Source organism: Lissotriton vulgaris, chromosome 3_1 (assembly GCF_964263255.1).
Source record: "Lissotriton vulgaris chromosome 3_1, aLisVul1.2, whole genome shotgun sequence".
NCBI lineage: Eukaryota > Metazoa > Chordata > Amphibia > Caudata > Salamandridae > Lissotriton > Lissotriton vulgaris.
In genome coordinates this window covers 1,222,299,858-1,222,319,283 of record NC_141689.1, presented here as the reverse complement: position 1 = coordinate 1,222,319,283, position 19,426 = coordinate 1,222,299,858, and the positions used below count along the sequence as shown (strand labels likewise).

Below are 19,426 nucleotides of genomic sequence, written 5' to 3'. Positions count from 1 at the left end.
TCTCCTCTGTCAGAACCAAGCATCCACCTAAACCCTCCCGAGCACCCCCGCATAAATACAATATCCCGATCACCCTTCAGAGCCCAAGTGCCCCGTCACCAAAACAGTCTTGACAGAGCTGCGCTGTCTGCTCCACAACTGCAGATCTGCAGTAAAACACAAACTTGAAGTCTGCGATACCATCACCTCTCACAATATTGACATGCTCTTCCTCACAGAGACCTAGTTCAATGATACCTCTGACTCTATGTTTGATCTCCTATTACCCACATGCTATTCTATATTTAGTAATGACAGATTTGACAACGTTGGGGGAGGTGTTGCAGTCATCTTTAGAAACTCCCTTGAACTTAAGGCTTCTCCTATCAGCTCCTTCCACACCTTAGAATGCCTTTCTCTTGAGCTTCAATTGCACCACCGCTCACCCCTCAACCTTTCCCTCTGTCAAGGCTCCCTTCCTGTCTCCTTCAAAACTGGGCAGGCCACCTCTCTGCTTAAAAAGCCCACTGCTGATGCGAATAACCTCAACAACTTCCGCCCCATCACTAACCTACCCTTTCTTGCGAAGATCACAGAAAGATGTGTAGCGAAACAACTCTCTCGTCATATCAAGGACAATGATCTTCTTGACAATTGTCAGTCCCGCTTCATCCGAAACTGCAGCACTGAAACAGCCCTACTGCAAGTGGTTGATGACGCACTGAGGATACTCAATTCGGGGGGGTCCTGTCTTCTAATTCTCCTTGACCTTTCTGCAGCCTTTGACACTGTCAATCACAACACTCTCCTCAACACTCTGCAACAGAGAATGGGCATAGAGGGCACTGTGCTTAAATGGTTTGCTTCCTTCCTCTCTGATAGATCCCAAATGATCAAAATAGTGAACAGTCTTTCATCTCCTTTGGCGGTAGGTCAAGGTGTTCCTCAAGGCTCTATACTTGCACCCACATTCTTCAATCTCTATTTAGAACCACTGGGAAATCTCCTAAGTAAATCCGGGATCCACTATCATCTCTATGCAGATGACACTCAAATCTACCTCAAGGTTGCCTGCACTCACGATCTCGCCATCCTAAGCTCTACGCTCGACTCCATTCAAAACTGGATGTCAACGCATCAACTGATTCTGAATCCCTCCAAAGCTGAATTCCTCCTCCTCTCCTCCTCACTTTCTCCTCCCCCGGTTCAATCATGGATGGATCAGATGAATCTACTTAACAATAAACCCATCATTGTGGACAGCGCAAAATCCCTTGGTGTCATACTCGACAAAAAACTCAATCTAATCTCCCACATCAATTCCATTGCAAAGTCTGCTTGATACCAACTGCGCCTGCTTTGGGGAATTTGTTGCTTTTTCCCGGAGCAAGACCTTAAATCCCTTGTGCAATCGCTGGTCCTCTCCAGACTGGACTACTGCAATTCTCTTCTTACTGGCCTCCCCAAATCCCACCTGTCCCCCCTTAAATCTGTTCTCCATTCAGCAGCTCGTTTCATTTATGGGGCCAAAAGAAGCGACCACATCACACCGATGTTATCCACCCTCCGCTGGCTTCCCATCGAGGCTAGAGCTATCTACAAGACTGCCTGTATTACCCACAAAGCCTTGCATTCCTCCTCTCCTCGCTACCTTGTGAATAAACTGAAACTCTCTGGAGGCTCTACACGATCTCATAATGGGGAAAATTTACTACTTGAACCTCCCACTTTCAAGAAGGAAAGATCAATGGCCCAATCCTTTTCAGGCAACGCAGTGAGAATCTGGAACTCACTTCTGCCTCAGCTCGGGACCACCACCTTCTCCCAGGCCTTCAAAACGGACCTCAAAGTTCTCCTCCTCCAAAGACACCTCCAAATGTATTCACGCCCTCTCTATTATCTGAAGGAAGACCTCCCATTACTGAAAATTCTATTCTCCATGACTATCGAAGTGCCTTCCCAGTGTGTTCTTGTGGTTGAATTGTTTGCCATTTATTGCAGTATTATCCTTGTACCTGTGTTTGGTACTCTTGTGTCACATGCACACACCACGTTTCTCTTGTAACACACTGTTTGCTACCTCTCACAGTTTTGTTGGCTTTTTGATACTTGCACAAGTGCCACCATTACCTACGTAACGCTTGTTCTTGTGCTTGAGTGTCTACCATATATTGCAGTAATATACCTCTAATTGTACTTTGTTTTCTCTTGTAACCTGCACACCTGTCACTTTTTCCTCCTGTAATGCACCGTTTGCTACCTCATGTATTTTGTTTGCTCACAATTGTCACTTTTGCTTCATGTAACTTAATGTTTGCTTTTGTAATTTTTCACTTGTAATTTTCTCCTCATGTATCATTACTGTTCCTATTGTGAAGTGCTCTGACGCCTTCGGGTAAAGTCCGCGCTATATAAAAACGCATAAATAAAAATAAATAAATAAAAAATCCTGAGACCTGCCCAGTACCACTTTCCGTATGGGACTCTACAATTGTCGTCCCTGTGTGGGCTAGTTGTTTTCCCACCAACCGCTATTTTTACTTCCGGTTTTCACTCACATCGCTAGAGTGATTCTACTCCAATGCCATGAGAAGGAGAGGCTGCCCGACTCCAAGCGGAAACCGCCCAAAGCGGTTATTACACAAGTCTTTACCGCAGGACACTTTGGCTCTCCTGAGTCACCATGCCGCAACGATGATTCTAACTCTTCCATTCTACCCTAGTAAATTCTTGATCTACGCCGACGCTGTGGTGTGAATTCATGCGGTACCGGTTCTAAGACCGCCACTGCAGTGCTGCTTGCTCATAACTCTGAGCACCCCCCCCCCCCTCCCAGAATTACCATACTACTTGGTTCCAAGGGAATTGAACCCCGAGTAAGTGCACACACGTGCTTTCCAATTACTTTCACTCCAGCCCAAAATTCTTTCGCCTGACAACCTTACTATTTTTCTAGGTCGGACCCTCAGGTTGATCTTCTAGCAGACCAGCAGTTTTCCGGTATCCAAGTGAGTTCCTGGCTTCATTTGGGTGTGTGTGCCTCACCAGCTATGGGCTAGTCACCTATAACCTGCCCCACCAACGCACAGTTGTTTTCTAGTCACCCGAAATAGCCTCAGACTTCGTAGGCACCAAGCACTGCTCACATCTTTTCATTCTTTTCATTCACATTAATTATTTGAATGAAGTCGCTTGCTGCTCAAATAATTGACAAATGCAAACTTTTTCTTAAAAAATTACTTTGACCAAGTTTTCCCTTTGGTATTTCATGATATTCACTTCGTCGGGAGCACTTCAAATAATCAAACTGTGTAATTGATTCTGCTCTACTGTCTATCTTCTTCCAGGGACCCTTGATTTATGCTTTCTACATTATGCTTATGTTATAGATTCTTCATGCTCACAATCTATCGTCCTGATGATGATCTAGAATATCTGAGATCGAAACACCGTTGATCCCATGCACAACAAAAAACTCCTTTAGTGTTAAAATATATACCAGGAGTTTTTTACTATTGTTGTCAATGCAATGTATATATATTTTAAATATCACCTTCACTTGACAAACCACGCGCCTATCACTTTTTTGTGATCACTTGAACTATACTTCTAAAACCTTTTTTGATATAATATTAATAATAAATGCTTTATTATGTCAATTTCCATCTTGAGTCCAGTCGTACAATTTTAAACTACCTACTATTGCTCCAATTCTGACGATTATTGACTAATATGTGCTATGCCATAGGCAAATAGATTAACACTCTCTCCAATGATGGCTGTTATGCTAAAAGGACCAATTGGCCACCTATGAACCATTGTTTTTCCTAACATTATCGACTACCCCAGGTTCAAGTATTGGGTCACCTTTGTCTTCTGATACATTGTCTCTTGGAGGACATTTCAGAAGCAGAGAGCTGTGTGATGGTCTACAGCCAAGCCCAAATGTTTGGAACCTACCACTTACCGTTTCTTCAAATCTTCAAGAGACAGGTGATCATATCCCACAGACATGGTGCTGACCACTTTGAGACTGGGTCCTATAATTGACACAGAAAATATGTGATTACTCACACAGCATACGTGACCCTGATCATAAAGTTAATTGCTACTGCAAGTAGGATTCTAGGAATACAGTTTTGACAGTGATATACTTTGTGCACATATGTTCTTCTATACAAGCCTATTCTAAAGTATACAGTGCCACTGCAGGTATTACTATGTAAACGTAAACGCAGGACATGCAAATATATCTGTTATTACTTTAACACTGGTGCTTTTAAGTAAGTCTTAGCACAAACGGGCTGCAAGTTCTTGCTCTTTCCACCATCTCATCATCTTGACCCCCAATCAAAAATGATAAGACTTTACTAAAGAGGTTAAAGTTCTACCATTGCAAGGCAAATGCTTCATTTAAGCTTGTGAAGTAGCACCCCTTTAGCCTTGAACTCATCTTTTTTGATGGCTATCTCTTCAAGGATTGTGTATTGTAATGTCAACAACTTTCTCCTATTAGAGGATACTTTATATGTCCACTATGAACTCATCCTTGCACTAACAGGGTCATGTGAGTTATTAAGAATGTCACCTCTTTTGAGTGAACAAAGACCTTTGCCAATGGACAAATAACATCCAGAAATCTACACTGACTGATACGATTGTAATACTTTATTGACATCTTACCTAATCTTGTCTTGTTTTTGCTTGTCTTGACCTTACCTGTATTGTCCTCCACTCTCTTCTCTTCTCTTATCTAATCGTGTTCTATCTTATCCCATCTTTAAAACCAACTTTTCAAGATGTAACACTTTTGGCTAAAGTACAAACCTCCACATGTGCCATCTTTTCTCTCTAGCATCCATCTCAATCACCAGATCTTGCTATACATTTGTTTATTTGAATCTTTCGCGTTGAAAAATACCTCTTTTTTATAGCGTTGGTGATCACAAGCCTACCTGAACCTGTATGCTTAGTAGGAGAACATTCATGGGTTCTGCATATTTTTTCATAATTGCTTCACAATAAAATACACAACATTATTAACCATGAAGAGCTCAGCTGTTTAATATTTCGAGTAACTCAGGTGTCTTTTTAGCATCAAGCGTTTCATAATATTAAAAAAAGTATGTAAATAAGTAAAAGCTGTCAGTAAACTATGCCCTTTTCAAGGTGATACAAGGGTAAACCGAGAGCCGTTTCTTTCTTTATGTTGGTCAATTTAGACCATAAAAGCACTTGTATAAAAAAAGATAACATTAATTACAACTATACAACAAGCATTGGAAATGCAATCGGTCTTGCATTTGTTTAAGTTAGAGCTATTGACCTTGTAAATGGCAATGTCTCTTACCTATGTTTATGGAGTGTGAGTATGGGATGTGTAGTGGAATTATGTGGGTTGGATTGGATTAATTAGTTGTATAATTGTGTGGGGTGAAATTGTGTGGTGTGGAGTGGATTTGGGTAGTATGTTTATTGGGGATGGTGTGCTATGGAAATTTATGGTTAGCAATTACTTGGTATTCAGTGTAGTGGAATTATGTGGAGTGGGACTGTGTTCTGGATTGTAATTATGTGGAATGGTATTTTGTGTTGTGGAGTGGTATGTAGAGCAGTTTAATTATATGTTTTGCTCTTGAGTTTTGCGGCATGATGTGAAATTATGTGGTGTGGATTGAATATGTGTGGAGTTGAATTGTGTGTCGTGGAAATGTGTGGATAGCATATAATTTTTGGTGACGTACAAGAACAAATAGTTAGGAGCTAAACTCCAGATCTGTGTATTTGGGTGTTTAAACAAAAGGTAAAGAGTTATACCATTTGGCGTAGTAAATGTCTTTTATCTATGTCTTATGGATTGGAGTGGATGTGTGTGGTGTGTAGTGGAATTATGTGGGTTTGATTGGAATTTTTAGTTCTGGTATTGGGTGGGGTGAACCAGTGTAGTGTGGAGTGAATTTGTGTAGTGGAATTATGTGGTATGGTGTGCAGCTGGATTATGTGGATAGTTAATTATGTGTTTTTGAGTTTATTGGAATTATGTGCTGTGTGATTATGTGAAATTATATTTTGTGCTGTGGAATGTTATGTAGTGGAGTTTAAAGAAAACAATATATACAAATGAACCACCCTATTAAAAAAAGAACATAAAAATGTCTTCATGTTTTTTTGTCCTTGCAATGCTGGCAACTAGTTCATCCTGTTCTAATGCTTGTTTGTTATAGCTTTCTATTGTTATGTGAACGGGGGATATAATAAAGGGAGAGTGGAGGTTGAGGAATTGTACCTAAATTTCAACACATACGGACACTAGGGAAGAATCAACCGATGCCAGATTCTGAGGGCAGACTGGGATTATGCTGAGTAATGCTGAAGTGGTGCAGAGGAGTAGGTGTGCTGCCGCACAGGTGATGTTCAAGTGATGTTGAATGATACTCAGGTGGTGCTGAGTGATGGTGAGGTGGTGGTGTGCTGGTGTAGAGGTAATACTGAGTGTTACTGAGGTGTTGCTGAGTGATGCTGCTGAGGTGGTGCTGAGTGATGCTGAAGTGTTGCTGAGTGATGCTGAGTAATTCTGAGGTGGTGGTGCTGGCCAGGTGCTCAGGTAATGCTGAGTTGGTTCTGTGCTGAGGCGATGTTGTGCTGATGCTGAGGTGGGGCTGCGCTGGTGGTGGTGCACTGATGCTGAGGTGGTGCTGCACTGATGCTGAGTTGGTGGTGAACTGATGAGGAGGTGGTGGGAAGGCGGGATTTTTGATCTCTTATCTGATCACTCTAGATCTAAATCCCCAATCAGGTCGACTGAATCTTTGTTGCCTGTCATAGAGTAAAAAGCAATCCATTACCAGGTTAATCAAACCAATAATTGGCATGACTCTGAAGAACCACTTATCACGAGTCAGGTTTAAAGATTTATTATAAAGCCAAAGTTAACTGGATATACACACATAATAAGGTTCATCAGGTATACTGGCACTAAAATAAACATGAATTCTCTAAATGATCTTAAGCGACAGAAAAATATTACTAGGACCAGCTCAAAGATCAGCAAGTTTACAAGAATAGACACAAGTTGTAATTTAAGTGTCATTTACAGCAAAAGAAAATTCAGGTTAGACTGTCCCTACACTAGACTAAGTGACATCCCTACTTAACAAACCCTTTAGCTAAAAAGGTGTCAGCAGTGGTGACTTCCAAAGAAGTTCACTCACTTTCCCTTAGTCTCTGATGTAATTCTGTGCATTGCAGTTATGCCCTCTCTGCCTACCCATCCGCTCTCTAAGGGTCCTCAGGCCGTCTGCTCTAACTCCACCCCAGGGTGCTGTCCCTAATACAAAATCACAATTGCAGTTGAAACGCCCCTCAGAGACGCCCCTCACGTACACATTTCACGTGGTTTCGATTCTGGTTTCTTCCATGCTGATACTCTGCTGGGCCTCTTGTTAGCGTTGACCTTGCTTCCCAGGCTTCTTCTCCGCTCACCGGTACCCCCCATTACATTCTTGGAACCTCGTCCAGGCCTGTGCCTGTCTCCTCGTACAGAGCTCTATTCATCACTCTCTTGATTGGAACCCCCTCACACCTGCAAACAGATACCCATGAATAGGGCCCCAAATTCCACCCTCCAGTTATCTGGGTTAAGCCATAAACTTTGCACAAGAATGACAATTTATGCTTTAACGAGACTCGATTCTAACTAACACGTGCAGATCAAAGAAGCAACTTTATATTTCCAGGCCTACTAAATTATCTTGCAAGAGGCCTGCACTCTGTGAACCTTTATTTCTTAAACTAAAACAATTCTATTTAATACACTCCGATTATATGAAACACTTCTACAAACATGATTTCTAACGCATGAACAATAATATTCTAAAATAGCAATGAAAGTAATAATCCGTTGAATGTGAACTGCAAAAGCATGTTTTCGTTCTTCATGCATTCCCATGAGGCCTGCATTTCTACGTTTAGCAGCATTACATTTTCTTCTGCAATGGTCACATAACATGGAGTCTTAACAGCACTCTAACATCTCTAAGCATTACTACATTAGCTTCACACTCTTTAATATGTACTCCTACATTGATTAAACACTCATTAGTATATGTAATTCTTAGGTATTGTCAACACTTCTACGTACTATATCATGCATCTAACTAGTAAATATGGTGCACTTATACATTTTTCTCAGTTTTGCGCTCTCTCAGTTCCCCCCTTTGATGACCTTCAGGGGTCATCACTACTACAACACCATCAGTGAGTCGTGTCAGACAGAGCTCGTTGCAAGGCTCCCTCGCTTTATCATTTCTAGAACCATCTAGATCATCTAGAACCATCTGATCAAAGAATCATTTCTAGAACCATCTAGATCCATCTAGATCCATCTAGAACCATCTAGATCCATAATTCAGTCTGCAGAAACATGTTGACCGTATATAAGGATCAGTGGCTATTTGGTAAAACCACTAGTATTGCACGCTTTTTATTATATTGGGAGTAGAAAGGTGTATATTAAAGTTGTTTGTCCTTTCTATTACCCAATTTTATCTGTTCACATCACAGTTCACACCCTTTCACTTTTACACATGCACTGCTCTAGAGTTGTCTATCCACACCTTGACATATGAGAACAACAAAAGGTTTCCATTTCCATCATTAGCATTGGCTTGAAACCTACCTTCCCGGTGTGAAGGAGACCCAAATGATGAACAGGGCGTCCAGGATCGACAACTGATGGGTATTTTTCCACACAGGAAAGATGCTTATTATTGATGTAGTTTAGTTCTACCTCCAGATTCCATACACATACTCGAGCCAACTAATTAATTGACCCACTGCTACTTTCTGTTGTTATAGTTTGTATTGAGGGGCTGTAGTAGTGTGAGGTCTTTAAACATCCCCTTAGGCCCTCCCTTCTCTTTTTTGTGGAGTTACAGCGTCCTGCATTAAGAAGATGTGGAGGGAGGGAGGAGCAGCTGGGAGGCGGGTGGCAGGAAGCGAATGGGAGAGGAGGGGGCAGGGCCGCAGGGGACGCAGCGGAGGGTAAGAAATGCGGGAAGTGCGGGGAGCGGAGCGGCGAAGAACTAAAGGCACAGCAGAAGGAAACAGCCAACAAAAACACAGGCAACAGTTATTTAACCCCTTCGCTGCGGCGGGAATTCCGCTGCAGCGCTAAGGGGCGGGGGGGTTGAGCAGCGCTCGCATGCTCGTGGCGGAGCCGCTCCGTCACGAGCCGCGGTTGAGCTGTGCTCGTGACGGAGCGGTTCCGTCACGAACGCGCCCGCTCAATAGAACGCGCCGCGCAGGCACGAAATTCGCGCCGCGCAGGCGCGCCGAGCGGGCCATGACGGAACCGCTCCGTCATGAGCACAGCTCAACTGAGGCTCATGACGGAGCGGCTCCGTCATGAGCACACAAGGGGTTAAGCAGCGCACCGAAAAACAGGCAACAAATACAGGCAACAGTCACTAAAGCAGCGTACAATACAAATACGGGATACAGTCACTAAAGCAGTGCACAGAGAAAACAGGCAACAAATACAATACAAATATGGGAAACAGTCACTAAAGCAGCGCACAGAGAAAACAGGCAACAAATACAATACAAATACAGGAAACAGGCAGCGGATCAGACCGAATACTTACCGCCCACCACTGGGCCACTAGGGCAGCACCCTTCTGTCCAGAGATGCCAGATCATTCCCTCCCAGATGTCTGACCCACACATTAGGAGGAGAAATCCCCCCAGTCTCTGCTGCAGCTTCTTCAGCAAGCAGGTCCAGCGCTTGCCTGGGTATCCTAGCCAAATAATGTCTGTGGCCGTGAGGTCATGCCTCCATTTCCTGCTTTCAGCACACCGTAACACTCTCAAGATGTCAGAATGCCCAATCACCCAGACCATAGTTCCTGGTTATTAAAGAGATGACAGTTTGCAACGCTTCACATTGTGGCCTTAATTTCTTGAAGCAGTACCCTCTTAACCAGCAGGTGACCCCATCTACTTGAAAACACCCTGTGGACTTGGCACGCAGCAAGTCATGCCTGAAAAGCCAAACCCCCTCTGATCAGGGTATTTACACCTGGCACTTTTAACTCTTCTGCGGAGGTGACCACAGCCTCCCCAGACTGGGCTCCTCACCACCCTCAACGAGGTATTATTTCTGCCCCACCTCAAATGCCCCCAAATGGATGCTACTTACACCTGGAGGACTTCATTTCTTGCAACAGATCCTTCTCCCCCCCAGTGAATTAGATCAATGCATCCCAGGTGTCGGACCAGGATGTTGGGAGGGGAGACCCCCCCCAGTCTGTGCTGCAGCTTATTCAGCAAGCTGTCCCGCCGCCTGCCTGGGTAAGTCACCCAGATAACCTGATGGCAGAACGGCCACCAGGTTATCCATTCCCTGCTTTCGGCCCACTGTGCTGCTCACAAGACGCCTGGATGGCCAGTCAGCTAGATCTAAGATCCTGGCAGAAAAGCATGCCTTACAGCTGTGCCCTTCTACCCAGGAAATTCAATTTCCAGGTGAGTGCCCAAGATGCCGGGCGGGGAGAACCACCCCCTAGCCTGTGTGGCCACTTTCACAGCAAGCTGTTCCAACGCATGCCAGGGACCACCAACCAAATTAACTCTGTGGTGGAAATACTGATGCCTCCATTCCTGTGCCCCTCTGATAGCGCAGGAAAGCCATTCAGCCAGACCTTTGATCCTGGCACAAGAAATGCCTGGTTGCTAAGCACATTCACAGAAACACTGCAACCCCTTTTATTTCACTACTAAAGGTTGCCCCTAATTTCACACACTAACACTGCACCCCGCCAAACCAGTGATGCCTCACCTGGGTTGACTTCGGTAAACTCAAATTTCACCCTGCACATAACTCACTGAGCCTATCCTCCGGCCACTCCCATGGGTGGTTTAAGACCAGTAGTACCAAAGCAATATGTTCCCTAACATGGTGCAGCCCCTTCATATTAGATGTCTCCTTCCTAAACAGGCCTAGCTGGGCTGGCTATTTGAGCAGGGAAAGATAGTAACTGAAGCCTCTTGTATCCTGGCCTCGGGCCTGACAATGTATACTAGGGCTTAGTCAGTCGGCGGTGAGAACGGGCAAATTGTCTGAACAGAATCCAATCCCAGTCCAACTGTGGACTATGACTGGCTTCTGTGTAGCTGTACAGGTGCACCCCCCTAGCGGGATTACCAAGCACGCCACTTAGAAGTATTGCTGGGGTGCCAGCGAGGCAAAGGGGTAGCTGCTCCACACCTTGTCAGCAGTAGTCCTCCCCCCAGTTAACAACCCACACCTTGAGGCCCAGCCCCCCTATAAAGACAACCAATCCTATATCTCGTGGCAGGACCAGCTATGGGGCAATCAGTCTCAACAACAGTGAAGTGTCCCGTGGGACACACTGGAGTGATGAGGGACCTTCCTGTTAACTGGCCTCTAAGTTTGCACCTCCTCCCAGTTGTTGCCACCTCTGTATCAAAACAAAGTTGTGGCATAGTCCAGTACCCTTGGGGGAATAATCTTTTGTGACTCACCAAGTCTGTCAGTCCCCTGCCCCCTCATAGCACGGTTCAACTCCCAGAAATCACAGGCTGATCCCATGCCAGAAACTTAATAGGGACACAGAAGATCAATGCACTCTCCAATTGCCATAGGAGTGAGCTCACCTGCCAGCTTATTCCCAGCTTAAACAACGGATTTCCCCCTTAACCCTGCACAAAGACCAGCTCTTATCTTACCATGTCTTTTCTGTCCTTGCCTCCTGGTGAGGCAAGCTTGCCCACAGAGTTGGAATCTGCTATTCCAAACATAACATGGGTGTTTGCACACCCTGTCCCCGAAGGATAGCCTAGCAATGATCAACCGGAGTATATTGCGCCCACTCGATGGCCTCAAAAAAGGTCCAACCCCTAATTGACATGTGTTAACCACCATGTCTCAACCCAGGGTGAGAAAGATGAACCGATACTCACCTGGCCAGGCCATAACCAAACCGTTTTACATCTGCCAGAAGTAGCAGCATGTATCCAATAGGGAGAGAGGGCAGCAAGCCTCACTCCCGGTGGCCCAAGGACCTTGTTGGTGGAGCCGCGAAGACCCCGTGAAAGCACTAAATGCAAACTCAAATCCTACTGCGTTGTCCCCTTAGTCAAACGGCACCAGGGCTGTGTGCCGTGTCCTATGTCTGCAAAGTTACCCCCACTGCACAAGTTGGCCCTCCTCAAGTGGGTGGCCTCTTCAGGTTGCGCCACCATTGCTCCTGCCCTGCGGCAAATCCTGGTAACACCACAACTATTACCAAACAATTGTGCAAGTGTGACAATTCAGACTATTCCAGGCCCCCAGTGCTATGAGAATGACACAGGCAGCAGGGGGTAGTGAAAGCGTGAGAAATGGGCAGCAAGTATATTGAAGGTAACTTATGGATGTATGGATATTGCAGGTCTTGTGCTATGTCGTACCTCCCTCAAACTCACCTTAGATTCACACTCAGCATACAACTCGAAGCTCTGCCCATGAAACTGTCCACGTACTTAGAGTTCCATGCAGGAAGGCACTCGACCCAACCCGATCTCTTTGACCTAACATCGGCCCGGCTGTGCCCCAAAGATCTTCCAGATCCTGCACGTGAAGTGCTAATTTGTATAAAATATTCTGCCAGGGCTGACATCAGGCGGCCACATCATTTGCACCACCTAGCTCCTGCCGTGCTGCCAACCATATTGACATAACAACTGCTGACCCGGACCTTGTGCAACTATCTGCCAGGACTGACGACTGGCAGCCCCTTCAGTTCGCCCCACCCGTTGCTCCTGTTGTGCTTCCACTCCTAGCCACCTCTCATCTACACCCTGACACTTGTCCAAGGTGACAATACAGACTATTTCAGGCCCCCAAAGCTGGAGAATAGCTTGGGCAGCAGGCAATAGTGATTCCAATGTGACTGACTGACTCAAAGCCTGATGAGAGATCCTTTCCAACTAGCCAGACAGCTCCAACTGGTGGCAGACTGTCACAAGCGCCAGTGGACGAGAGTGGCGATGCCGTGCACCAGGAACCACCCAGTCACATCTAGGCCCGGTACATTTGAAGCTGAAAATTAGCATTGTTAGGTCCTTGCAGTACTTTTGTAAGTCCATTGTTTACTTTCCACATGTGGCTTTCAGCGAAACGAGGCTGAGCATAAAGGCAGGTTCAAAACTGATACACTTAATCAACAATCACTCCACCCCTCCGTTAGCAAAGGACCAAAAGGGGATGGATAACGCATGGCCACTCAAAGGATCGCCTTCGAGAGGCATAGTACTGTTCCCAAATATCCCATTCTGCTTACACATCATTTATTTGATAAGCTTCCCCTGCAAAATTGCAATGGGACCTAGCCATTATAAACATAAAACAATAACTGGCCACGCAGTGAACCATGGACAGACCCTAGCTGTCTCTGCGGTGGGGAGTTTGGGTACACCAGACGGGCCTTATGCAAGCGACTAGGATGTCATTAAGCATCAATCCAGGGAAAGTGACTTGTGTTTTCAACAATGTAAAACTGCATATAAGATCCGCCCAACCTACCCCTCCAGCAAGCCTGGAGGTTGTGGGTTATTCTGTAGGACTATGCTATGTATATGTCTTCCCTAAACATGCCCCTAATTCACATGTTGAGTACTGCAGGGGCCCTGCCAATGAATAGCTTTTCACACTTAAACATAGGTGGGAAACTCCCAAGGCTGTCTGCCACTAGTGACCAAACAGAGTAAATAAGGATGAATACCCGAAGGCCCCTCCGCCTAAATACAACAGGTTGTGGGCCCCGCGGAAAAACCAGGGAACAGGCCTGCACATATTCAATCCCCGTCCAATGGCCAGGGCCCTCCTCCAAAAGCAGAGCACGCCACCTGGCCAACATTGGAAATTACCTACCAGGTCATCACACTGAGCCCACAAGGGCAAATTGAACAACCAATTACTGTGGGAAGAGGAGGTCACCCGCTGCAACCTTGCATTGCATGGCATTGCCTAGTTCCATTGACCTGGCTGAGGAGCTGCCTTACCACGTTGTTGACGTATGTAGTACGGGGATAGACTGCCTCCCACAATACAGCTAGCCGACACAAAGTAAAGACCCTTCATGAATACCTAAGCAACGAAAGCTAACAAAAATATATCCTCAAAACCCCACAAGCCGCCATAAGTTGTTTTGACTTCAGTGGATCCGTTACATTGCCCACACGCACTTTAGGGAACATTAGGCATTCAACATGCCAATTCCCTACCAAGAAGGATGGCCGATAGTTGCCAGCCTTTCCTGATACCAACAACGTACTTGCGCTCGGTCACTGAGCTTCAGCCAAGGACTAATTTTTCTGTGTAGAGACAGCGTTCTTACCCCCTAATTCATTCTAGATAAGGCAGTTCCCTAGAGTGCCACAGTGTCCCGGACAAAGTGTGCCACTTCAGACTAACATTAACTTTCCTTTATTTTATTTATTTATTTTTGAAATTTGTAAAGTGCACAAATGCCGTGGGGAGTCTTTTTGCTTTTTATATTGACCCTTTAATCAACCGTTTTATTTTGGAACAAAAAATTAAACCTAATAATCTAGCTAATATTAATTATCGAGCTCTAGCTTATGCCGATGACATAGTGATAACCACTACTGATGGTCAGACAGCTCTACCAGCGATTAATGACCTTGCCAAGCAATTTGGGTTTTTCTCCAGTTATAAACTCAATCTGGAGAAAACGCAGATTCTTTGTTCTGGGGATAACCCACCTCTGAATATTTCCACTATCTCAGAGGTCACATATCTAGGAATTAAGATCTCCCTGCCCATAGAGAAAATACCAGAACATAATATAAACCCTGTAATAACTCAAATCAACATCACATTGCACCGCTTAGATCATTTACATTTATCATTGCACGGCAGACTTAACATCTTAAAAATGCTGATTTTACCAAAAGTACTGTATATGTATCGCACAATACCATTAGAATTCCATTCGCTCTTTTTTAAAAATTTAGAAAGAACTACTCCTCGGTTTTTGTGGGGCTACAAACGCCATCGTAAAGCTCTTAAGAAAATGATACTTAGCAACGAATGTGGCAGATGGATTGTTCCTTACTTTTTTTTCTATTACTTATCTGCCGCACTACAATATATAAGTCCTCGAATTATGGGAGATAGAGTAGAAGTGCCGAATTGCCAAACTCCGTCAATCTATGAAATGATTATGGGCGAGAAAGTTAAGGGTAGCTTCCTCAAGATTGTAGAGCCTAGCTACCACAAAAAAACAAAGTATAAGATACTGAAGGCAGCCTTTGGAGTGTGGCAAAAAGTTCAAAAACATATAACTCTACCTAAATTAAATTCTTATACCCCCTTAATATCAACGGGTCTTCTACCAGACATTTTCTGTGATCTAACGATGTATAGGTGGGAGCAGAAAGGAATACGGTATTTGGGAGATTTATTTAGTTACGGTCAAATTGCTTCATTTCAGGAATTAATGAACAACTTTTCTTTAGTAAGAAATTACTTTTTTAAATTTCTTCAACTTCGAAGCTTCTTACAGAGTCACCCCTTAACTTCCCCAGCTAAAATTACGAAAATTCCATTGTTAGAACTTTTGCAGAAAAAGCCCCGTATAGGAACTCTTTATTCAAGCCTGATTCAGAAATGTGGGGACGATCTGGGACAATGTCAGTTGAAATGGGCTAACAGCCTAGGTATACCTGATGTCGATATTTTGCTCTCTATTAAAGTTGCTTCAGACTGTCTGATCACAGGGATGATGAAATCCCAACATTTTATGTGTATACACAATCGTTACTATACTCCAAGTAAAGTTGTCAAGTGGAGCACGACAACGGGAACAAACTGCAGTCGCTGTGGGTTATTTGCAGCTGATAAATTACATATTTTTTTTCTTGCCCTAAACTCAGCACGTTTTTTCAACAAATTGAAAATATCCTTTCTGTTGTTCTTAAATGCGAGACTAAAATAACTGCTGAACTGGTGTTATTGGGCATTGACCATACCTCTATTAGGTTAAAACCAATTTCTTACTTTTTATTTATATGTATGGCTGCAGTCAGGTCCTGTATTACTAAGGAATGGATTAGTCCGGATCCTCCTTCATTCTTCACTTGGAGCGAAAAACTATTGCTTATGTATTACATCGAATCTGCTATCTACAAGTTAAAGGGGGTTAAAAGAAGAGTTTTGGGGGAGAAAATTTGGGCACCAATTGCCGAATGGTTTTAATTAATTATGCTGCTTGAATTATATACATTTTATAAATTCTTCTGTATTTAATGTGGATATTTTGTTATTTTTGTAACTGTGTGTTCTGACCGACTTTTTCGGCCCTCCTTTGAGGGAGGATGATTGGATATGACTCTAGTCTATTATCATTCTAGTATAGGGATTAGAACCACAGACAGGGCCTATTCATAAGGCACAGTAATGCACTTTTGTACCCTTTTCCTTAGATCAGGGCTTATAAACTTATGTTAGGGGATAGATTCATTAGTATTAGTGATAATCCGTCCTTTTGCAAAAGTCTTAGTATACCTTCTATGGAGTTATGCTTATTTCGGGCCTTGTAGGCCTCAAACGGGAGAGACTCCATCTTGCTTTCTGCCCCGGCAGCTTGAGATGCTTCTAGGTCAAGTGTAATGTTTTAGTTTCGAAGTGTTGTTCGCTTGGAGAGAACCGGCTCAGGCTGGCCCTTATCGAAAGACTGTATTTTTCTCCACTCCGAAGACACAACATCAGGCCGGCCGGCTGGGAACGTGTCCTTGGTACGGGGAGGTACAAGAATTTGGTGGGCGGCAGGTTACTGGCCGTAACTTTCCATGAAAGGACAAGCTTCCATATTAGCGAGAGCGTTAGGCTGTGAGTCAGTCAGTCTGTAGGCGGCAGCTAGCCGTTAGCATCAATGCCATTAATTATTTCCAGGCAGACAGTCGCCATTTTGAAGTCCGAGAAAGATCATGAAGCTGATACTCTCTGAGAAAGATTGAAGAGGAAAGAGGAGTAGTGCAGAACGACCAGAGACAGAGAGAGAGACAGCAGCTAATAAAAGAGGAAGGTTCCAGTGACTTGGAGGGAAGCAGAGAAGACAGAGCATAGCGGTGCAGACGTGTACTCGTGACTGCTGAGGTGTGATTCTAAGACGAGCCAAGGCACAGACGAGAAGTGAACCTAGATGACTGCCGAACCCCGACTTCGTATCCATAAGGTGACGTCAGCCCATATTTCATAGTGTGCACATTCTAACCTTTTACTTTTCCTTGCAGGATATATGTTATAGTATAGTATTGTGTTTTTATAATCATTGTAATAAAATAAGCCAGTTCTTAGTAAACCAACATGTGCCTTGTATTCTTGTTCAATCAGGGTAACCTGGTCTTCTAGTCAGACATCGTTTTCATGAACGGATGTAATTCCCGGTCAGGTAAGAGGTGACTGAACAATGAGGGAGAGAGGGACCATTTGATGTTGAGAACAGAGGGTACATGATTCAATTTGGCAAGTTGTGATAATTCCTGTTATTGTAGTATCATCCCGAGTAGTTAATGAGAGATTCCTTCCGAAGGTATTCATAGGAGAGTGATCGTCGTTGGTAAGCGGCGTTAATGAGAACACCAGGTGGGACACTGGTGCATAGATCCGCCGGATTGCGGATCGGGCTGTGAGTGAGAGAACACTGGTGGGGACACCAGTGCTTAGGTCTGCCGGATTGTGGACCGGATTGGGAGGAAGAGAGCACTAGGGCTGCAGCCTAGTGTATAGGCACGCAGGATTGCGACTTGCCGAGTGAGCACTGATGGTGATCAGTGTGTAATGGTAACTAATCAGAACTGCCCCAGGGTAGATTAGTCTGGGCCTAAGTCGCCGTGAGACTAAGTGGTATGAGTGGGATACTGTAGAAAACCTATGCATGTACATTGCTATTTCCCCATCCTTAGGGACAAGACATATACATACCTATTGTAAATACGTTCTAAGGAGGGAGGTGATTACGTTCCGACTGGGTTGGAGGTGCTCTGAGGAGCTGATCCCATCTGGTTCGAGAATCCGGTCGTTACACTGTGTACTGCTGTATTTCCTTGCAATAAAACAATAAAATAAAAAAAATAAAAAAAAACAACAACATGCCAATTCCCTACCAAGAAGGATGGCCGACAGTTGCCAGCCTTTCCTAATACCAACAACATACTTGCGCTCGGTCACTGAGCTTCAGCCAAAGACTAATTTTTCTGTGTAGAGACAGCGTTCTTACCGCCTAATTCATTCTAGATAAGACAGTTCCCTAGAGTGCCACAGTGTCCTGGACAAAGTGTGCCACTTCAGACTAACATTAACTTTCCTTTGTTTTATTTATTTATTTTTGAAATGTGTAAAGTGCACAAATGCCCTGGGGAGTCTCGGCGCTGCTGACAATGGACAGAGTCAATGAGTGAATTATTGGTTAAACAACCAGGTCTTTATCATCTTTCTAAAGACTAACAGTGAATGTCGTGACCTGATCTCAAACGGGAGGGAGTTCCAGAGTTATGCCACCGTGACAACAAAACGCCTGTCGCCCCAGGAGACGGTTTTTGTACGTGGCACAGTAAGGTGAAATGCATTAGATGATCAAAGTGGTCTGTTGGGAATGTAGGTTGCTAAATGATTTATTAGAAACTGGGGGTCTGTCTTGCTGGAGGCTTTATAAGCAATGCATAATGCCTTAAATTTTATTCGGTTCCTTACTGACAACCAGTGGTACCCTTTAATAACATGTGATTTGGATTTAAACTTGGGAGTTCCTGACAGCATTCTGGCGGCCGCATTCTGGATGGTTTGCAGTTTTTGTATAACCCTGCTTTGTGCATTAGCAAACAGCCTATTGCAGTAGTCTAAAGATGACATCACCATTTCCTTGAAAACCAAGCTTTAAAACAGATCCCACTAATACTATTGACAAGGATACCGCAGTTTACCCACCAATACATTTGCATAAGCTACGACACAACAAGCAATGCGAAGTTTAGGGGTTGATTGCTAGTGCTAGACTTATAAGGTTTGAAGCTGAAACTTCTTCGTGTCATTAGTCTACGTTCTAGCAGACCTTACAATTATTTCTGCATATCTTACTTTTATTACCCCTGTGCAACACACACACCCTGTGAAGTTATGCTGAAAGACTGAAAACTGTATTGAGATGCATGGGCCAAATTAAACAATGTGGTAGTGCCACACAGTGGCCAACAGCAGGAGTCAGGAGATAAGAGTACGCTTTCCAAAGACACACGTTATGAGGGAACACATTAATTTCAACTGAGAACCACAACTTGAAGAGCAGCCATAGGCTTGACTTGACCTCCCAGCGACGGCAGGGGCTTAGCTATGTAAAGACCAGCTTGGAAATAGCACAATACA

General features: G+C 44.2%; 1 protein-coding gene across 3 annotated transcripts in view; it reads right to left on the bottom strand.

The window, feature by feature from the left end:
* The window catches only part of LOC147727677 (glyoxylate reductase/hydroxypyruvate reductase-like), a 311,029-nt gene that overhangs the window by 170,897 nt on the left and 120,706 nt on the right, over positions 1–19,426 (bottom strand). For all 3 annotated transcript variants that reach the window (XM_086961680.1, XM_086961681.1, XM_086961682.1), the window contains exon 3: positions 3,947–4,019. In XM_086961680.1, coding sequence (XP_086817806.1) covers positions 3,947–4,019 — 73 coding nt within the window. The remainder of the gene's footprint in view (positions 1–3,946; positions 4,020–19,426) is intronic.